Source organism: Stylophora pistillata, chromosome 10, assembly GCF_964205215.1.
Source record: "Stylophora pistillata chromosome 10, jaStyPist1.2, whole genome shotgun sequence".
In the NCBI taxonomy this organism is placed as follows: Eukaryota; Metazoa; Cnidaria; class Anthozoa; order Scleractinia; family Pocilloporidae; genus Stylophora; species Stylophora pistillata.
Window position 1 is genome coordinate 3,271,363 of NC_142528.1, and position 17,072 is coordinate 3,288,434.

The window sequence follows — 17,072 nt, forward strand, 5'->3', positions numbered from 1 at the left end:
CGTTCTTATCATCTACCGTACAACCAACAAAAAGGAAGCCATTGCCAAAGTTAGTCATTTTCTTCATGTTGATTTTGTTTTAAGCTATCAACCATAAATCTCAGACCGATCTTGCAAACTATCTGTATAATCACAGGCAACGAGCAGAGCCTCTCTTTCCAGTTTATCTTGTCACATGAGTCACAAAATAGTTAACAGAAACCAGTTGTTTTATTCACCTCTGGTTACTGGTGACTCGAACAAAAGAACAAAAACAAAAACAAATGCTCTTAGCTTAATGGAGCCTATTCAAGGTAAGCCAAAATTGTGCTATTTTATTGACGTGGTAAATATTGGGTATTATCTATTGTAGGGGTCTTCTAGATGAATCAAGAAGAGGCGAGGTACGCTTACATTTTAGACATGATTTTCTTCTCTCCATATCTTTTTTCTGTATTTGATTAAGCGTTTTTGTGTAGATGGCTTTGAACTCGCTTTTACCAGCCCTCAATGTTACACTTTCAAACAATTTTGTACTTTCGGATTTGAAACCTTTTGATCATTTTAACGAGTTACATTTGATTGTTGAATTGCATCTAGGAGGGACTTTTTCCAGGAAGGAGAAAACCGGCATTGTGAGTATTGCGTGGTTCGCAAACCTTTCTTTTTATTCTCGAGAAGGACAACAACTTAAATGAACAATATTATGTAATAATTTTTTGTTTTTTCCCCTTTTTAGGAGTAGTGCATTACGCTTGAAGGTAGAAGGTGAGTTTTTGATCCGTAATCTATAAGATTTTAAATCGCTTTGTTTGTTGTTTTTATTCGTATCTACATGGTGTAGCTCATGGGATCATAGTAGGACACGAGTTTTGGATAAAGCTGATAATCATCGAAATCTTTGTTGTTATGTAGCATCAGGGAAGCCGCAGATACCAGTGACCGGTCTCACCGATTACATCTTGTTCCTCGGTAAGTCATATGAAATTCGTTCTTTGAGCGTGTACAAAGTGAAGTGATTCATTGCCTTACTAATGGTTGGGCGAATTTAGCCATAGATTGCCAAAGTGCCAAACCACTGCGCGTGCCTTTTAGTTCGGTTTCTTGAAATAAGTCAAGTCGCAAGTTATCTGTAATTATTGGCTCTGTAGCTCACGAAGAATTAGCCAAAACAGCCAACGAAGATTGATGTCGCTGCTGCAGCGATATTGACAAACTTTTCTGGTGAATTTTCACCAGTCAAGCTATGTATCGTCATCTTTTTTTTCTTACAGCGCAACGTCTATTCAATGTTCCAGCCTGGTTATACAGCTTGTTAGTTTGTGGAAAAGTCGCATTTCAAGAGACTCTAGATGTTTACGCTGACAGGTGCCCATAAAACTTAACTTTAGGCAGGATATCAAGTAATTCTGTAAATGAGACTGATCGGCATAACTGCTAGAGGCCATTTCGATTTCTCCCACAGTTCCACGGTAACTAGTCATACTCCTCGGGGGAGGAGAGAGGTTCTCTGAGAGTAAAGTGTCTTGCTTAAGAACACAACATACTGGCCCAGACAGAAATTGAATGTTCATGTTTCCATGTACAGTGAGTTCAAAACAATACAGCCTCCCGGTTAGCTCAATGGATACAGCGCTGGACTATTTGTGCGGGAGGTCGAGGGTTCGAGCCCCGGCCGGACCAACACTCAGGGTCTTAAAATAATTGAGAAGAATATTCTACCTTTCTATAACATCAAGAAATGATTAGATATTCTAGTCTTCTCGGATAGGGACGAATAAATGGAGGTCCCGTCTCCTGCAGGGTTAGGGGCAAGAGACGTTAATTTCCCACGCACGAGATTACTGTGTGATGGATGTCCTCCCCTAGGGTGGGATGGGTGGGTAACAGGACCCCCGTTGATACCATTGTTTACTACACTGAAGGGGCTATCCTGTATAAATATAGATGTCTACTTCTACTTCTACAGAATGAGCCAACTCTCCCTCAACTCTCTCTCTTCTCTCAAACAAATAGAGTTATATTGAAAGAGATGTTTCCCACCAAAAAGCGAATATTTCAATACCAGCGAAATCTGGTCACTTTCGTCCCCATTGCCAACCTTACGTCCCTTTTTTTGTATCGCAGATATTTAGCTGGTAAAGTGGATTTGTTGACGAATGAACATCGCCTGGTTATGATAATTCATTTACTAAGAGGTGACAGAGAACTGCTGGTGTAGATCCATCTGATATTTTTGGAATTTTTTTCATGTGATATAAGCTCATCACGAACGCAAATGAAGTCTCGACTGCCATCAAAACCTGGTGAAAGATACAAAGCCAAGAGGAAGAAAATTTACTTTTAAAAATTTTTAATTTGAATTATTTTACTTACTCAGAGGCACGCCTATGACATTTTTTTTCTTCTCTCGTAGATGCACTTTTCTTTGATGAAGATCCCCCACGGTAAAATAAAATGTCTTAAAATGCCATTTTTTAAACTAGTTTCATTGCATGCCAATTTAATTACTTGGTATTTATTTTAATTTCCTATGTACTACTACGTTTTTTCGTTGGTATGATTGACTTCTCTTTCTTTTTCCTAGAACGGATACACAGAAGTTAGAAAGACGTGAAAAGACTCTGAAGGAAATGCTCGAGTTCATACCAGGTTTGTGAGTTAACATACCAGGAGGCCACCCACCATAGGGGGTGGCTTTGGACAAAAAACACACCTCTACCCTTACTCCACCCAAATTGCACCTGAATCACCTACATGCTGCAGCTCTAGTGTTAAACTTAGCTTAAGTGCACAATGTTTATTACTTGCCTACAGATATGGTCGTGCGTGTTGTTGGAGCTGATAGACATAAAGCTGGGATTAGTTCATTGTTTGAGCTCCTTCAGCAGCCCAGGTTGAACAAACACGTTGGTGTGTTCATATGAGCTTTCAAATGAAGGAGTCGTTTGGTTAATGTAATAAAGTAGTTTCTCAACGTTCGGGAATGATAGGTATTTTGCACCACGTCATGCTTTTAAAGTAGTTTGTTCCAGATGTTCACTCATTTTATCAACTCCTTTTTGCCCAAAAACAAAGAAATAAAATAAAGCAGGCTAATAGGAGAGCGACGAAAAATAAACTGCGGAATATTTTAGCATGATTTATCTAACAACGTTTTCTACAACCGAACGCTTGAAACTTATGAATAATTGCGGTGCAAGGCTAGTTTCGAAAATATTTACAGCCGTGTTTGTTTCCTGATATATTTTCGTTGTTTTGTGTTGAATATTGTTTTTGTCTTTTTAATTTTCACCTTATATGAGACAAGGAAGTCAATTTATGAATGTAAGAATGAAGAATTACATCATTCAATGAAAACCCAGAGAACAAACAAAGGTTCCAAATCAAGGCAGATAGTTCAAAGTGAATATAAGAGACGATTCAGGAGCTGACTTGTTTATGAACCCAAGTATCCTAATCATGATGTAGCTTTTCGTTTGTCTCTTAGCTGACGTACGTTCTCCTGGATTGTTTGATGGGTGAGATTTTTCCAGAGCTGAAGAAGGTATGACACTTGCTCTTTCCTCGGTATCTTTCTTTCTTTTCTACATCAAGCTAACATCTTAAGCTTAGATAGCCCGTACGTTTTGGTCTAGAACTATAATTTATTCACATTAAACGTGACACAATTTTCGACGTATGCAAAGACAAAGATTTTTATTTCTCTACGCTGACAGAAGCATAAAACTTATCAGTTAGTAACCAGTTCGCTAAATTCTTAGAATTGTTGCATTTCGATTTCCGCAGAGTGAGTTGTTTCCAGCAGAAGAGCTCCCACGTCGCAAATGAATCAAAATATGTTAAAAAAGGGAAAATCAGTGAATGCAAGACAAATTGAGGGAAAGTTTCTCTTCTGAGTCAAGAAAAGAGGAAATAATTTCATTCGGAAGAGTAACTTTTAAAATGTGTAGATATTTACGTAACAGAAATGAAATTTAGTCATCAAAAGCTATGATAAAAATGTGGTAATTTGTATGTTTCTTTTATTTAAAAGTTTTCCACAAAATACAGGAAAGATTGAATCACTAAATTAATAAAATTATTCTTTGAAAAGTTTGTGATTGCTTCTGTCTCTTTTTTTGTGATCAGTCACTGTGTAAGCAAAATAAATTGTCATGCGAAATTAACATCCACAATAATGTTTTCTTTTATTTGTTTTAACGAAAATGCAACTATTTTATTCTTTTCGTTTTTAATCATGAAACATATGGCAGTGTGGTCGTCCACCATTACAGGAAGGTATGAACTTGTTGTTACTGGTGTATTGTTGCATAGTTAAACAGCGAAGACAGTATACCTTTCCTATGATATTTTAACTTTACATTGAAACACAATATGAGAACTCCCTCTATTCATCGTCCGTTGCCATAACCTCTGATTTTGATAGAAATGCTGAATTCAGGTGAAAATGGGTTCTGAAATGCTGAGATGATCGGCATGGAGACAAAAGATTGTTCTAAATATAACACTGTATATGTTTGCCTCGCTTATTTAACTCGGCCTCGTTCTGCAGGAGATAAGAGCAGGCAATTGCGTTAACCCTTCTCGAGGCACATATTGTAAGTTTCCTTCTGGAGGAGAAATATATCATTAAGAGAATTTGAGCTGACCTTAAATTAATCTTTGTCTTGATGTTTTTCTTTCTGGTTGATCAAAGTTTTGCTCCCGCCACTAGAAAGTGAAAAGAGCCAGGAGCACATCGCTAATCATCTAGCACAAATAAATATTAAACATGGCAAAGGGTCTTCAGGATTATAAACACATCAGTCTTGTTCCTCGGGAGTGAGAAGGAAAAAAAACATAGACCTGGATAAATAAATGAGTCAACCTCCCGCATTTACAACAACTCGCCAGATGCTTTACCACCAATTATAAAGAAATAATGCACATGGAGCAAGGAAGTTCAAATGATGAAAAAAATACCTATATCTTATTAGACGTTTTGTTGTGTAGTATCGCTGAGTATTTTTACGAGTTGTGCCGTATTTTGACGAGCCTGTAGGGCGAGTCAAAATACAAATAAAGAGTAAAAATACTCAGCGATACTACACAACAAAACGTATAATAAGTTATTTATTATCCAACACGCCAAACTGTTATTTCAGTGCGGGCGAATTTCGCGGATATTTATTTACGGGGAGTGCGTGACAAAAGTATGCGAAGCGGAACGGAATTGGCGCGTTGACGTGTTGCTGTATTTTTTTTTTCTTCAATAAATAAAGAAATTTCCAGGTCGTCTAGCTGTTTTTCTTCGTTTGATTCATCTAATAAACTTGGATGTATATTTCCTAGCCATTCTGACTCTTCGTCGTCAGAAATGTGATTCAAATTGTCCGCCAAATTTTTTTTGTAACTACAGTTCAATTCTTCGCTTGCGCGATGTGAGAAAACCTGTTAAACCGGTACTCCACAGTACAAATACCGCGTGATATTTGTACTCGTCTATGGCGTTATTTGTACTCTACGAAGTGTAGTTGGATAGTAATTAAGGTTATCTAACAAACACACAACGGGTCTTCAGCAATTTTCAAATAGGTTTCATTACTTTCGGAAATTGTTATTTTTCCTGACCAAATCGAACTCACTTAAACCAATCAGAAATCAGTAGTTTACCCACAACGTATATAGCACATTTACTTACCTATCAAGTGTATATTTGCATTGGTAACTCACCGATTACCTCAGATTTTATTTCCTTCAAGATCTCTTAAAAGGTTTTACTTTGAAGCCTGAGCGTCGGGAACTTTTTTCTTTCGTGAGCAAACAATCGGCACCCCGTGTGGTTGTGTTGAAAATAAGTTTGGCTCTTATGCAAATTTGTATTAGCTGTGAGCTGGAGAGAAAACGAAATTTCATTATCTAAAGGATAAAGCAATAAGAACCGATTTGTGCACTTCAAATAACTCCATTAAATGATGACAGAAGGTGAAGACCCACTATATTTATCTTACGTTGTGAACTGCATTCTCAATGCTTTCTCGTCGTATGCCGCAGTCATGTTGAACAGTTTAACTATCTACGCACTGAGAAGAACGCCTTCGTTACCGAAGCCTCTGAAAACATTACTGCTGAGTCTTGCAGTTTCTGATCTTGGAGTTGGTTTGCTGGCTCAACCTCTTTATATCGCAGTTCTTTTAAAGTGGATCAAAGACATGGAAGACAATCTACTTAACGAGATCTTCGACGTGATCACGAGTGTATTTTATTACGCTTCGTTTCTGGGTCTCATAGCTCTAAGTTTAGACAGATTCCTGGCTGTTCATCTTCATCTCAGATATCAAGAACTTGTGACTCACAAACGTGTCGTTGGTTTGGTCATTTCAATCTGGCTTTTGAGCACATTTCTTTCTTCACTTTTGTTGTGGCTATCGAGTGACTTTGTAATTGACTTATTGGAAATTACCCTCTTCAGTTGCTGTTTTGTTAGTGTGACACTTTTTTATGTCAGAATTTATGACACTGTACGACGCCTTGAAATCCAAATGCGAGCTCTACACCTAGGGCAAGCTGGTCAGAATCAAAATGGCGAAATGTACCTTCATTTCTCGAGGCTGAAGAAATCTGCTCTTAGCACATTCTATGTATATGTGGTATTTATGATCTGTTACTTTCCAGACTATTGTAATGCCATCCTGAATGTGTTACGGAGTGAACCAAACATGTTTTTAGAAGGTTTGGATTTGTTCACTTTTACTCTTGTGTTTGCAAATTCTTCTGTTAATCCTGTTATTTACTGCTTAAGGATAAAACACATTCGACACACTATAGTGGACATACTTCGAAATATATTTCGGAATGTTTATGGAATTCACAGCTGATGGAACATGGAGAAGTTTCACAAAGAGAAAGTGAAGCTGTAACATTTTGATTTTAATTTGAAGTTTGTTAGTTCTTCATGAAGTTTATCCTGATGTATGTCAACCATTCGCTGATGTATTCAAACCTTTCAGGTAGTTAGAAACACAAACATCGGTTAAAATCATGATCTCATTGGTTGCATGTCGGCCTAGCGGAGTGGAACTGTAATCTAGGTCTCAATATACCACACAGGTAAATAGAGCTTCTCGCACGCACTGATTGGTTGGTTGAAAAGTGATTAACAAGTGCTATTCACCTTCGAGCAGCAGATAAGGCAAAATCGCGCGTGGAGAGTTCAATATCTGATTAATTTTCGGTGTACTGACAGAATAAACAAATAATTTCTTGCTTCAGTATGGTAAATAGTACGGATAATCGAAAATATGAATATTAATAAGATAGAAATGTAAACAAAAGGTATACAGCAAAGAAAACATCATTTTAATTGTGATAGCTACACAGCCTGTATGTATCAACAAATAACGCATCAGAATATTTCTTTGTCTCGTCGCACTTACGAATTTTGAAAAGCGCACAGGATAATACGCTGTTTTAACAGCCTTTTGAAAGGATTAGTGGGCTTTTTGCGACTCTAAGTTTTCAAGGTCACAACTAATTAATATTCATCAAAACTGGGACCAGAGAAAAAACTCCGGATAATCGAATTGTCCGGATAATCGAGGTCCGGATAATCAAGGTCCGGATAATCGAGGTCCGGATAATCGAGGTCCGGATAATCGAGGTCCGGATAATCGAGGTTCGACTGTATAGACACATTCAGTGGAGTTCATAGTGTAATAATACACATGAAAAAATTACGCGCTTCTGAATGGCTGCAAACGAGTGCCTTTTTCATGTAAAACGAATTCTTAGTCGTAACGGCAGTGCAAATTGCAAAACGAGCGCTCGTGCTTTCAAAAGTTCGAATTTCTTGAACTTCTGTGATCCTTTTTTTATGTAAATTTTTAATAACTAATGACATGATTTCTCGTAAAACATGAAGTAACGGTAATATCTCAGAGACTCAGCTTAACCCATATCGTCTATTAGTGGATTATTAGGGTGATACCCTGTGGGGGGAGGGGTAATAGACTATTGAGCGAAACAAACAAACATTTAGCAACAAGCTGCTAAAAGACTTATTTCACTACAAAAAAAAAAAAAGAATAAAATGAAAAATAAAAAATTAGAAATTATATCTTTGACGTTAACTGGAACTAATTAACATTTGTTCACCGAAATGGAGGTGAATTATTATTTTGGTATAGGAGAGGATAAGGTATAAGTAATTCAATCGAAACTAAAATGAGACAAAAATTCATAGGTGTATAAACGAATATCTATTTATCTTTTCAATACTCTCACAGAATCACTCAGTGTACTTACGAAAATAATCTTTCAGCAAAATATGAAATCAACACCTTTAAGTGGCCATGTTAAGCAGGAGATGCTCCTAATTTATCGTCTTTACGTGTCATATTCCTATTTCAAAGTTTAAAATAGGCTTGTTTTTCTTTTTCGTTTTTGGAGTTATCTGATTAAAGACCCTCTAGCTAAGTAATTGGCGTTCGTTTGAATCAATTTCCGGGTAACTTATCGGTAAACAAAAATATATAATAAAACAAAGACAATAGCTGTTAACGTCATCGGTCACCCCCTGAGGGTCCCCCAGAGGAACACATAGCCTCTTCACACAGAGAACAACTTACAAATCTAGTTGAGGATTTATATTGAATACCCAAAGTTTGAAAAAATGCACAGAACCTAACCTAGAAAGTTTTGTATTCAAAATATGCTGGATTTTTGGCTTAATTTGTTGAATGGTTCAAGTTCGATCTTATCATTACTATAGCTCGTCACTCAAACCGCACTTTTGAATGATTGCTCATCAGCAGTCGATTCCGGTAACATTTTTGAAACTCTCAATCGAAATCTCAGTAGCATTCCCACCCACTGATTACAGGTGATGCCTGGCGCAGGTCAGCAGTATTGTTTGTGACATGGTCTAATTCGGAAGCAAAGCGTCGTACTGTAAAACCAAGACCTCACATCGATTTTTTTTTTACACTAAAAATAGAAATTCGATTCATCTGTATTCGATTAGAGGAGTTCTTTATCGAAATTTTGAACTGCTAAGTTTCTCTATCGTATACTAGAGGTGGAAAAAAGCGTTGAAGCTTCGAAGAAATTAAATTCCTCTTCACTGGATGATTACGACATTTCAATATCAGGACGACTGATAATTGAGTTTACACTCTCTAGAAGACTGCCATAGAAGGGAGCATGTGATCTGTTTGAGGAAAGTCAACTAAACAGCAGTGAAATGACAGAAATTTCTAAGTGTAAAACATTCGTCAACAGACTCAGTCATGAAAGGCGATTTCAAGCCTTTGTTCGGTAACAGTTAAAAAACAATAATCAATATTGATAATTAAGCCTTGCAGAATATGTCCAATTGAAAATTGTAGCTGTATTGAAAATGCCGAGGAGTGTCTTGGAGCAGTTACGTATGAAATTAATCACAAAATAGCCCGGATCTGTTGTTTTAGAGGTAACACCTCAAAAGTACCCAATATTCATTTTTAATAATACTTCATGGACCTTGAAAGGTAGTTTTGCGGCTTGCATCGAACGGAAATTTGTGTGACCCAGAAATATCTGTTTTATACTCTTTTTAGGATGAGCTTTGATAAACAATCTACCAATTTCGATGAAGTTCAAGGAAGTTGAGTGGGTGTTTTTTTGACAGATTGCTTGTCAATAGACATGGTAAACCCTTTTGTCAAAGGTGACATGTATTATTAGTAGAAAACTTGAAGCCATCCACTTTTCATATTGCCATCCGTTTTCTAGCCAAGGTAATTACATTCTAATTTGAATGCTGCTAACAGATCTAAGTCGTAAACTTACGACTCGAAATTTTGAAAAGCAGGATTCATATTCCCAATTTACTGATTTTAACTCGCTGATATCAAACTCGCGAGGCCCTCTTATCAGTCTCTGTTTTCAAACGCCTTAAGAATTTCTTAGATTTGGAACCAAATTTGGAAGGTGAGTATTTACACAGTATAACTAATGATCCTATGGCAACCGAGCTTGATAGGAAGTTTTGCCAGAATTTGGTGCCTCATCGCCCTTCTGACCTTGCATTGGTTGTAATGAGAGTCACACTAAGTTCTAACTAAAGCTTATTTAAAAATTTTCACCATTTATCATGTAATTATATTGTTAGTAACTCTTTTAACTTCCCCACCATGGCCACTGGGAAAACTGAGAGGTAATAATCTTAAAGGCATTACACAAACATAACGTATATGAATAGAAACTAAACTCAGGCATAAAATATCACATCATGCAACTCGGCAATCACTACAACCCGGATCCGAAACGATCATTTTTCCAGATCTCTGGCATATCCATCAAATGATTCCGTCCATGCAAGTACTTTTGCTACCGACAACAACTGATGTAATCAAAAGCTCTTAAAGCAATACGCAAATTCATTCATATTTGTGTGCTAACCAGAAGATGGAATAAGTTTTGCGGAGGAAACCACAATCGCCTACACTTCAATTATATTATTCGACGGGCCAGTTAAAATCAACGGCTGTGTTTGAGAATAATTTTACTTCCCCCATTGGCCACGAGCATAGGTAAAGAAATAAAAGGCATGTACTTTCTTTTTGATGCAGTATTCTTACGAGTGGTTCTTGTCCAAAATTCAATTGTTACACTAAAGGCGGCAGAAAGTTACTACTTGCTAAGATAATGCAACAATCCACAACTTGGAAATTCTACTTGTCTCGGAGCTTTGTCAACTAGAAATGACCTTTGGTTAGTTTTAATACATTCATTGAGCTTAATTCCTTGTAGACTTGAAATCAGTCGTCTTAAAGAGCATCGACCATATCTTTAGTGGTTTATATCATTCTTTACATGGTTTTTTGCATTTGTATCTTGTATTTATTATGTAATTTTTTTAGTTGGAGGGCCAATGAATTGTAAATCTTTGTGATGATCATCATGATCTTGTGCTATTTCTTAACTAACCAAGGCATTTCCGTATTACCTACTGAAAATAGTCAACGGTAATGTGGTGCGGCGCCTAATTGACCTTCTTCTTGTAGAATAACCTTCAGAATTTTGTCAACCCACTGATCCGACAAAATACAGGGAAGAGTCACGTTCTCATTTAAATACAACTGCTCAAGCGGATCGATCAGAGAAACATCATAGTTGATAATTATTATGCTGACGAACCGATCAGGGGCTGATACTCGTAGGTAAACCTTACATTTTTAATATGCAAGAAAAAGGAAGAAAAAAAAACAATCATCTAAGAGTGGGTAGCATGTCTGTACGAGAAACACACTACGAGGCCTAAGCACACATTCACGGTGAATGTTATCGATTTTTTAATATGAATTCAGTCGACAGGCTATTACACTTAAGGGCCATTCTGTCTTTAAAAAGAACAATACGCAGTTAAAACCCAGAAACTCTCAAAACAACACAAGAAACAGGAAGAAAAAAAAACAATCATCTAAGATTGGGTAGCGTGTCTGTACGAGAAACGTACTGCGAGGCCTAAGCACACATTCACGGTGAATGTTATCGATTTTTTAATATGAATTCAGTCGACAAGCTATTACACTTAGGGGCCATTCTGTCTTTAAAAAGAACAATACGCAGTTAAAACCCGGAAACTCTCAAACCTTGGAGGGTTTTAATGAAACAAAGTAGTTTTGGCAGAATTTGGGTATGGTACAAGGCGTGAAACTCAATACACTCTGTTTCAAGACAAAATTTACTAATTCTGAGGCTATTATGCTAATGCCTCCGTTTAGGTCTCCTTTGATGTTCCGACATGCCAAATGAACACACGACTGATTGTTTATCAATTTCTGAACAAGATGTTAATCTTTTGAACCCTCCTTTATGTCCATTGAAACTTATGATTGTTTGCATTCTTTCATCTCCAACAAAACAAAGTAATGATATTGGTCGGCGTTTTATTGCATATAGTCTTCTCAATACTGGTGAATTTGCGAAGATTGATATTTTTTTAAGCTTGGATGTGCTAGCAACACGCTAACGCGGAAATTTAGCAAATTTAGCAAATTTAGAAAACTCCGCCCACTTTACAGGTCAATTAGAAACAGCAAGATGCGATAAATTACACTTGCTCAGTCACTGAAAAAAAGCTAATTGTTTCAGATATTTTTATCTGCGAAGATGGTCAATTATTTTGAGCTCGAGTAAATTCAAATTAAAAGTAGTGTGATACCTTAAGGACGTTGAAAGGTTGCTTCTAAAATTAATTATTTTGCCAGAAAGTTCCATATTTGAAGATACTTATTGGGTCCTGTGAAGAGGAAAACAATTCAGAAGCTCCAAAGCCACAAGTGAACGAGATCACAACGATATACTGTTTTTTTATAATACAAAAGAGTGACGTTTAACATGACATACTCTTGCGTGCTCCTTGAAAGACTTTGTATAAACTTCCTCAACGCTGGAGCCGGACCACCAGACCAAACTACCTAAAAATCATAATACATTTCACTGTGGAGATCAATCAAAACTGAGTTATATATGACTTTATAAACTCAAAGCATTTAAACCACCCGTCAGAACATCTTCAAGTTTCAGTGATCTTACACGGAAATATCGTTCATGCACATCAAACTATTATAAACTCTTCTGAAAATTTCTACGGCCAAAATGGAACATGGTTGCACTTGAAAAAGCCTCCATGTGATCAGTTTAGGGATCAGGATAAAGGTACCCTTATTGTCTAATTGATTTTTACTTTTGCTCTAACTCGGAATAAACGTGCCATAACAAATTTGCATAGACCATCTGACCATCAGCGTCAATGAATCCGCTTTTGAAACTGTCATCGATTTTCAGTAAATTCATCGCGTAAAATTATCGATTATCGGGTATAACAAATTTGCATAGATCATCTGACCATCAGAGTCAATGAGTCCGCTTTTGAAACTGTCATCGATTTTCAGTAAATTCATCACATAAAATTATCGATTATCGGGGCATAACAAAACTGCATAGACCATCTGACTATCAAAGTCAGTGAATCTAGCTTTTGAAACTGCCATCGGTTTCAGCAAATTTATCGCGTATAGTGATCGATTATCATTGTTTACAAACAAAATGGGTTTTCAATGGAAATTCAAGCTTACGAAATACTTCCGCGCAAGAGAATTTAAACTGACTTTGTTGTCATTATTATGTAAATTCAAAGGGCAATTCGATTTTCATTTCATTTTCGGATGTTCATATAAAACAAAAACAAGCGAGAAATAAAGAATCTCAGAGTCTTCATCAATTGGCCTTGCTTTATAAATAATTGGCCTTCTCCATCGGAACATCTTACTCGGAGGACATATTACGAGAAAAAGGTTTTCCCAAATTAATTTTTGCAGGATCATGGGAGGTAGGCCCCCAAATGGTTTGGTAGATGGCAATTAATATCAAAATTCATCAGTCAAGATCGCCGGGAAGTCATAGATAATTTAAAGCTGCTTTCGTTCTCGAGAAGTTACCATTTTGTCCACGGTTAGTCTCCTGTTCGACTATCCACGCGTTTGGTCTTCATCTGCGTCCTAAACAATGACAAGCGCTGAGGGCCCCTATCGTTCATCGATGGTCGCCAATTGTGTGCTCAACGCATGGTTATCCTACACCGTCATCACATTGAACATCATAACAATTTACGCAATGAGAAAAACCTCGTCGCTACCGAGGCCGTTAAGAACATTTCTGCTAAGTCTTGCCATCTCAGATCTTGGTGTTGGTATATTTGTACAACCTTATTACGTCGTGCTTTTAGTTAGAAGGTTGAAAAGCGCTGTTCCTGTTGACGAATCAACGAATAAAGCCCTGCTTGCCATCGCGGATACCCTCTCCATAGTTTCAATTCTCACTGTTTTCGCACTCAGCATGGACAGATTCCTGGCTGTACATCTTCATCTCAGATATCAGGAGCTTTTCACCCACAGACACTCTGTTTTGGCTGTGATATCAATCTGGATGTTCAGTGTATTTCTTGGAGTATCTGGACATTTTTGGATACCTCCCTCCCTTCTTATTTTCCTTCCTGTTGTCCTTGGGTTCTGTTTTAATTGCACAGGATTAGTTTACTGCAGGATTTATTTTGCTGTTCGGCGCCACACGAGGGAAATTCAGTCCTTGCGAGTGCGGCGAGCCGAGCAGGATGACGGTGACATGGAACAAGCCACAAGGATGAGGAAAATTGCCATTACTACATTTTACGTGTATCTTGTGTACTTGCTCTGTAATTTGCCTGAATACTGCACTAGTATTGCTGTTACTGCCAATAACGAGCCTAGCGTTGCTTTGAAAACTTTTAGGTTTTACAGTTGGACTCTTGTGTGTATGAATTCATCGCTAAACCCCGTTATTTACTGTTGGAGTATGAGGCACATTCGACACATCATCATTAACACTCTCAAAAATTTACACCCGTGCGGAAAGTGAGCGACACAGAAAAATAACAAGTCGAACTCCTATGGCTATTACACCTGACGGTTATTATGTGAGTGGATACAATAACACAACTTGATAAGCTTTTTTAACTAACAGCCTGCATAAATTAGTAATAAAATGGTTTACTTGTAATATTCAAAATTGATCTCTAGTAATAAGGACAAAATCACCGTAGGGAGCCTGTCTAAACGAGAATATTGGTGCGATTTTTGCTGTTGCTCCTCTGCTAACGACATTGGCACAGAAAATAAGTGCTTTGTATTTATGATAGCCTAATTTAGATGCAACATGAAAAGGCACACATCAAAGCGTGTCGGTTGCTATTGTACATATCTTAAAAGGAAATTTCTACGTAATTTGAATACAAGTGTTAAGCATGGTGATAATTGGAATTAGAATAAAGAGCTTCAGCTATCTACGTTTTCTAGTTCTACAATATATTAGAGAGCTATCACATAAAAAAAAAACAAGCAAAAAACACCTCAATTTTCATGGCTCAGTAATTTTGCATCGATGGAAAGACAAAGAACTTTTGACTGATACAGCGTTGTCGCTCAGCCAAAAACCATATAATTAAACTTTGAATTGACCTTTTAGTTGCTTCCACAGTAGACGCCGACAACTCCCTGACGAAATGAATTCAGGGAAAGTGTTTTTTTTTTTTTTTCAATTCTGTCGCTTTTCCTCCAGTGGAAGCTTTTATATTTTCAATTTACGCTTTTTTAAAGGTTGTTCTACACTTCGGGTTCACAAATCTTTAAACAAATAAAGATCCAGAATTTATTATATGACCCTTCCTTCCCAAACGAATCCAAATGACATTCGATACAGACGTCTCGTAGTTCTCGCAGCAGTTATTTAACATAAACAAAAAAGAGGAAACCCACTAACCGGATAATGCATAGAACATTTGTATTTATAAAAGTGTTTATTTGGCATCGATTATGTAAAAATCAGAATCATCATGAAACTTAGGCTCGGCCAAACGCTATCAAAATTTAACGCAAGATCTTGCAACGTTGTTCCGCGCAACGTGTTCCACACACCTTTGGCCACCCCATTAAATTGTTGGTTGGTGTTGTTTCAAGCGGTCAAATTTTTGGTGCCACATTTTTGGATGTTGCAAAATATTTCTCTCGTTTGGCCAGGTTCTTCACAACATTTTTTATCGCACGATCCAACAATGTTGCGTTGAAATGTTGCGTGCGTTTAGACGGGCCTTGAAAATGTTATTCGGTTTTAAGTACCCCAGAGGACTTAGTGATCATAGTTGGATCAAATTTCTTCAGTTATGAGTAATGCACCCCTTTGTTTCGTTTGTTTTTAGGTTTTGTGAATGGCACCCATCCTTACAAAATATTTCGGTTTAAATTGACCAAACATACCCGCAGTTTATTGACATTCAAGCCAACTCTCCGCCTACACAGCCCACAGCTTATTATACCAAACAACCCTCTTCCCACACAAAAATATTATTAAGAAGTCTGCATTTCGATTTTTCCGTTTTACAGTGCTCGATACATAAAAGTAGAGCGCGATATATACTGAGTTAGGGAAATGCAAAGAGTACGCTTTCATCCTTACAAGCCTGTTTCTAAGATCACTAAGAAAATTATTAAATATTTTGAAGTAAAAACCGTATTTTGTTTATTTTCTTACAGCTGAATAGAGCCTCAATCGAAAGCCCATATATATTATGAAAGAACAAATTATCCCTTACTCAAAATATGAGTCATTTACTTTCATGGAAAACTGAATCGCAGAATAAAAAACCCGCAGTATAACACACGCACTACCCTCGTGTTTTTCAGTAGAATGTGCGCTCAGATCACTATCGTCTGAGTGTGACTGTCCCTGCCATAAGTGTTTCCTAGGGGCAGAAAAGTGAGGTTAATTATTTCCGCTGAAAAATCGATCTCGACGTGTGCAGCCATCATAATCTACTTCACATACGTATATCATAAATGCATTCGGAGACCAATTAATCCTTTTTCTCTGAATAAATAGCGCGGGGCTTGTCTAGTCTGTAAAATTCTTTCATCGTAGAAAAAGCCGAACTAAAACTGATCACTCAACTATTTTACCCAAAAATGAACACCCAACATAGTTTTTAAAAAAAAAAAAAAAACACATAAAAATTTAATATACAGAGTAAATCCCATAATTTAACTGAATAAAGCTGCCGCGATCACATTAAACAGAAAAAAAGACTGAGAAAGTCTAAGAAGAGCCCTTGAACCCAGGAGTAACATTTCATAATATAGTGAGGCTATTGAGCGTGCTTAGAAGGACGTTTTGTTGTCAGCGACAATGATAGGCACCTGAACATCCTGAGCGGGTGATGATATCCGTTCAGGTCGTCTTGAGAAAATATCTATTAGATGTATATTTTCGAAAACTTCCCGCAGCTTCATGAATGTTTAATAGGGCAGACAGTAGTGTCTACTAAAGTCCAAATATAGGAAAAGCTTGTTCCGCATTCAAATCAGTTTCACTCCCTGAGTAAATAAAAAGACCATAAAAATCATTTAAATCGAAAGTTGCCCTGAAAAGGAAAATGATTAATTTTATCCAGATAATATACTTTCTTGCTATCACTACGAAAACATAAAAATGTATTCTCTTAGATATATGCTCAGTTTACTCGCAATTGGACTGAGAAG

The 17,072-nt window shown here is 37.1% G+C and overlaps 2 protein-coding genes across 2 annotated transcripts; both read left to right on the top strand.

Annotated features, from left to right (window-relative positions):
- The first annotated feature begins 277 nt into the window (after window positions 1-277).
- LOC148721417 (sorting nexin-14-like) lies at window positions 278-4,160 on the top strand. The gene is made up of 9 exons (XM_088736057.1): window positions 278-293; window positions 775-951; window positions 1,254-1,347; window positions 2,107-2,177; window positions 2,396-2,426; window positions 2,567-2,631; window positions 2,797-2,888; window positions 3,470-3,526; window positions 3,769-4,160. Exons 1-9 carry the CDS (start codon window positions 278-280, stop codon window positions 3,808-3,810), a joined length of 645 nt encoding a protein of 214 aa, XP_088592183.1. The 3' UTR covers window positions 3,811-4,160.
- A 1,749-nt stretch (window positions 4,161-5,909) lies between these two features.
- LOC148721418 (adenosine receptor A3-like) lies at window positions 5,910-6,915 on the top strand. The gene has a single exon (XM_022922420.2). It carries the CDS (start codon window positions 5,934-5,936, stop codon window positions 6,837-6,839), a length of 906 nt encoding a protein of 301 aa, XP_022778155.2. The 5' UTR covers window positions 5,910-5,933; the 3' UTR covers window positions 6,840-6,915.
- The last annotated feature ends 10,157 nt before the right edge of the window (window positions 6,916-17,072 follow it).

Bases quoted from the DNA above. Each gene is read 5' to 3' on its own strand.
- LOC148721418 (XM_022922420.2), top strand. From the start codon at position 5,934: ATGATGACAGAAGGTGAAGACCCACTATATTTATCTTACGTTGTGAAC.
- LOC148721417 (XM_088736057.1), top strand. The intron at 952-1,253 runs GTAAGTCATATG...TTTTTCTTACAG, and splicing joins CGATTACATCTTGTTCCTCG to CGCAACGTCTATTCAATGTT. The intron at 1,348-2,106 runs GTGCCCATAAAA...TTTGTATCGCAG, and splicing joins CTAGATGTTTACGCTGACAG to ATATTTAGCTGGTAAAGTGG.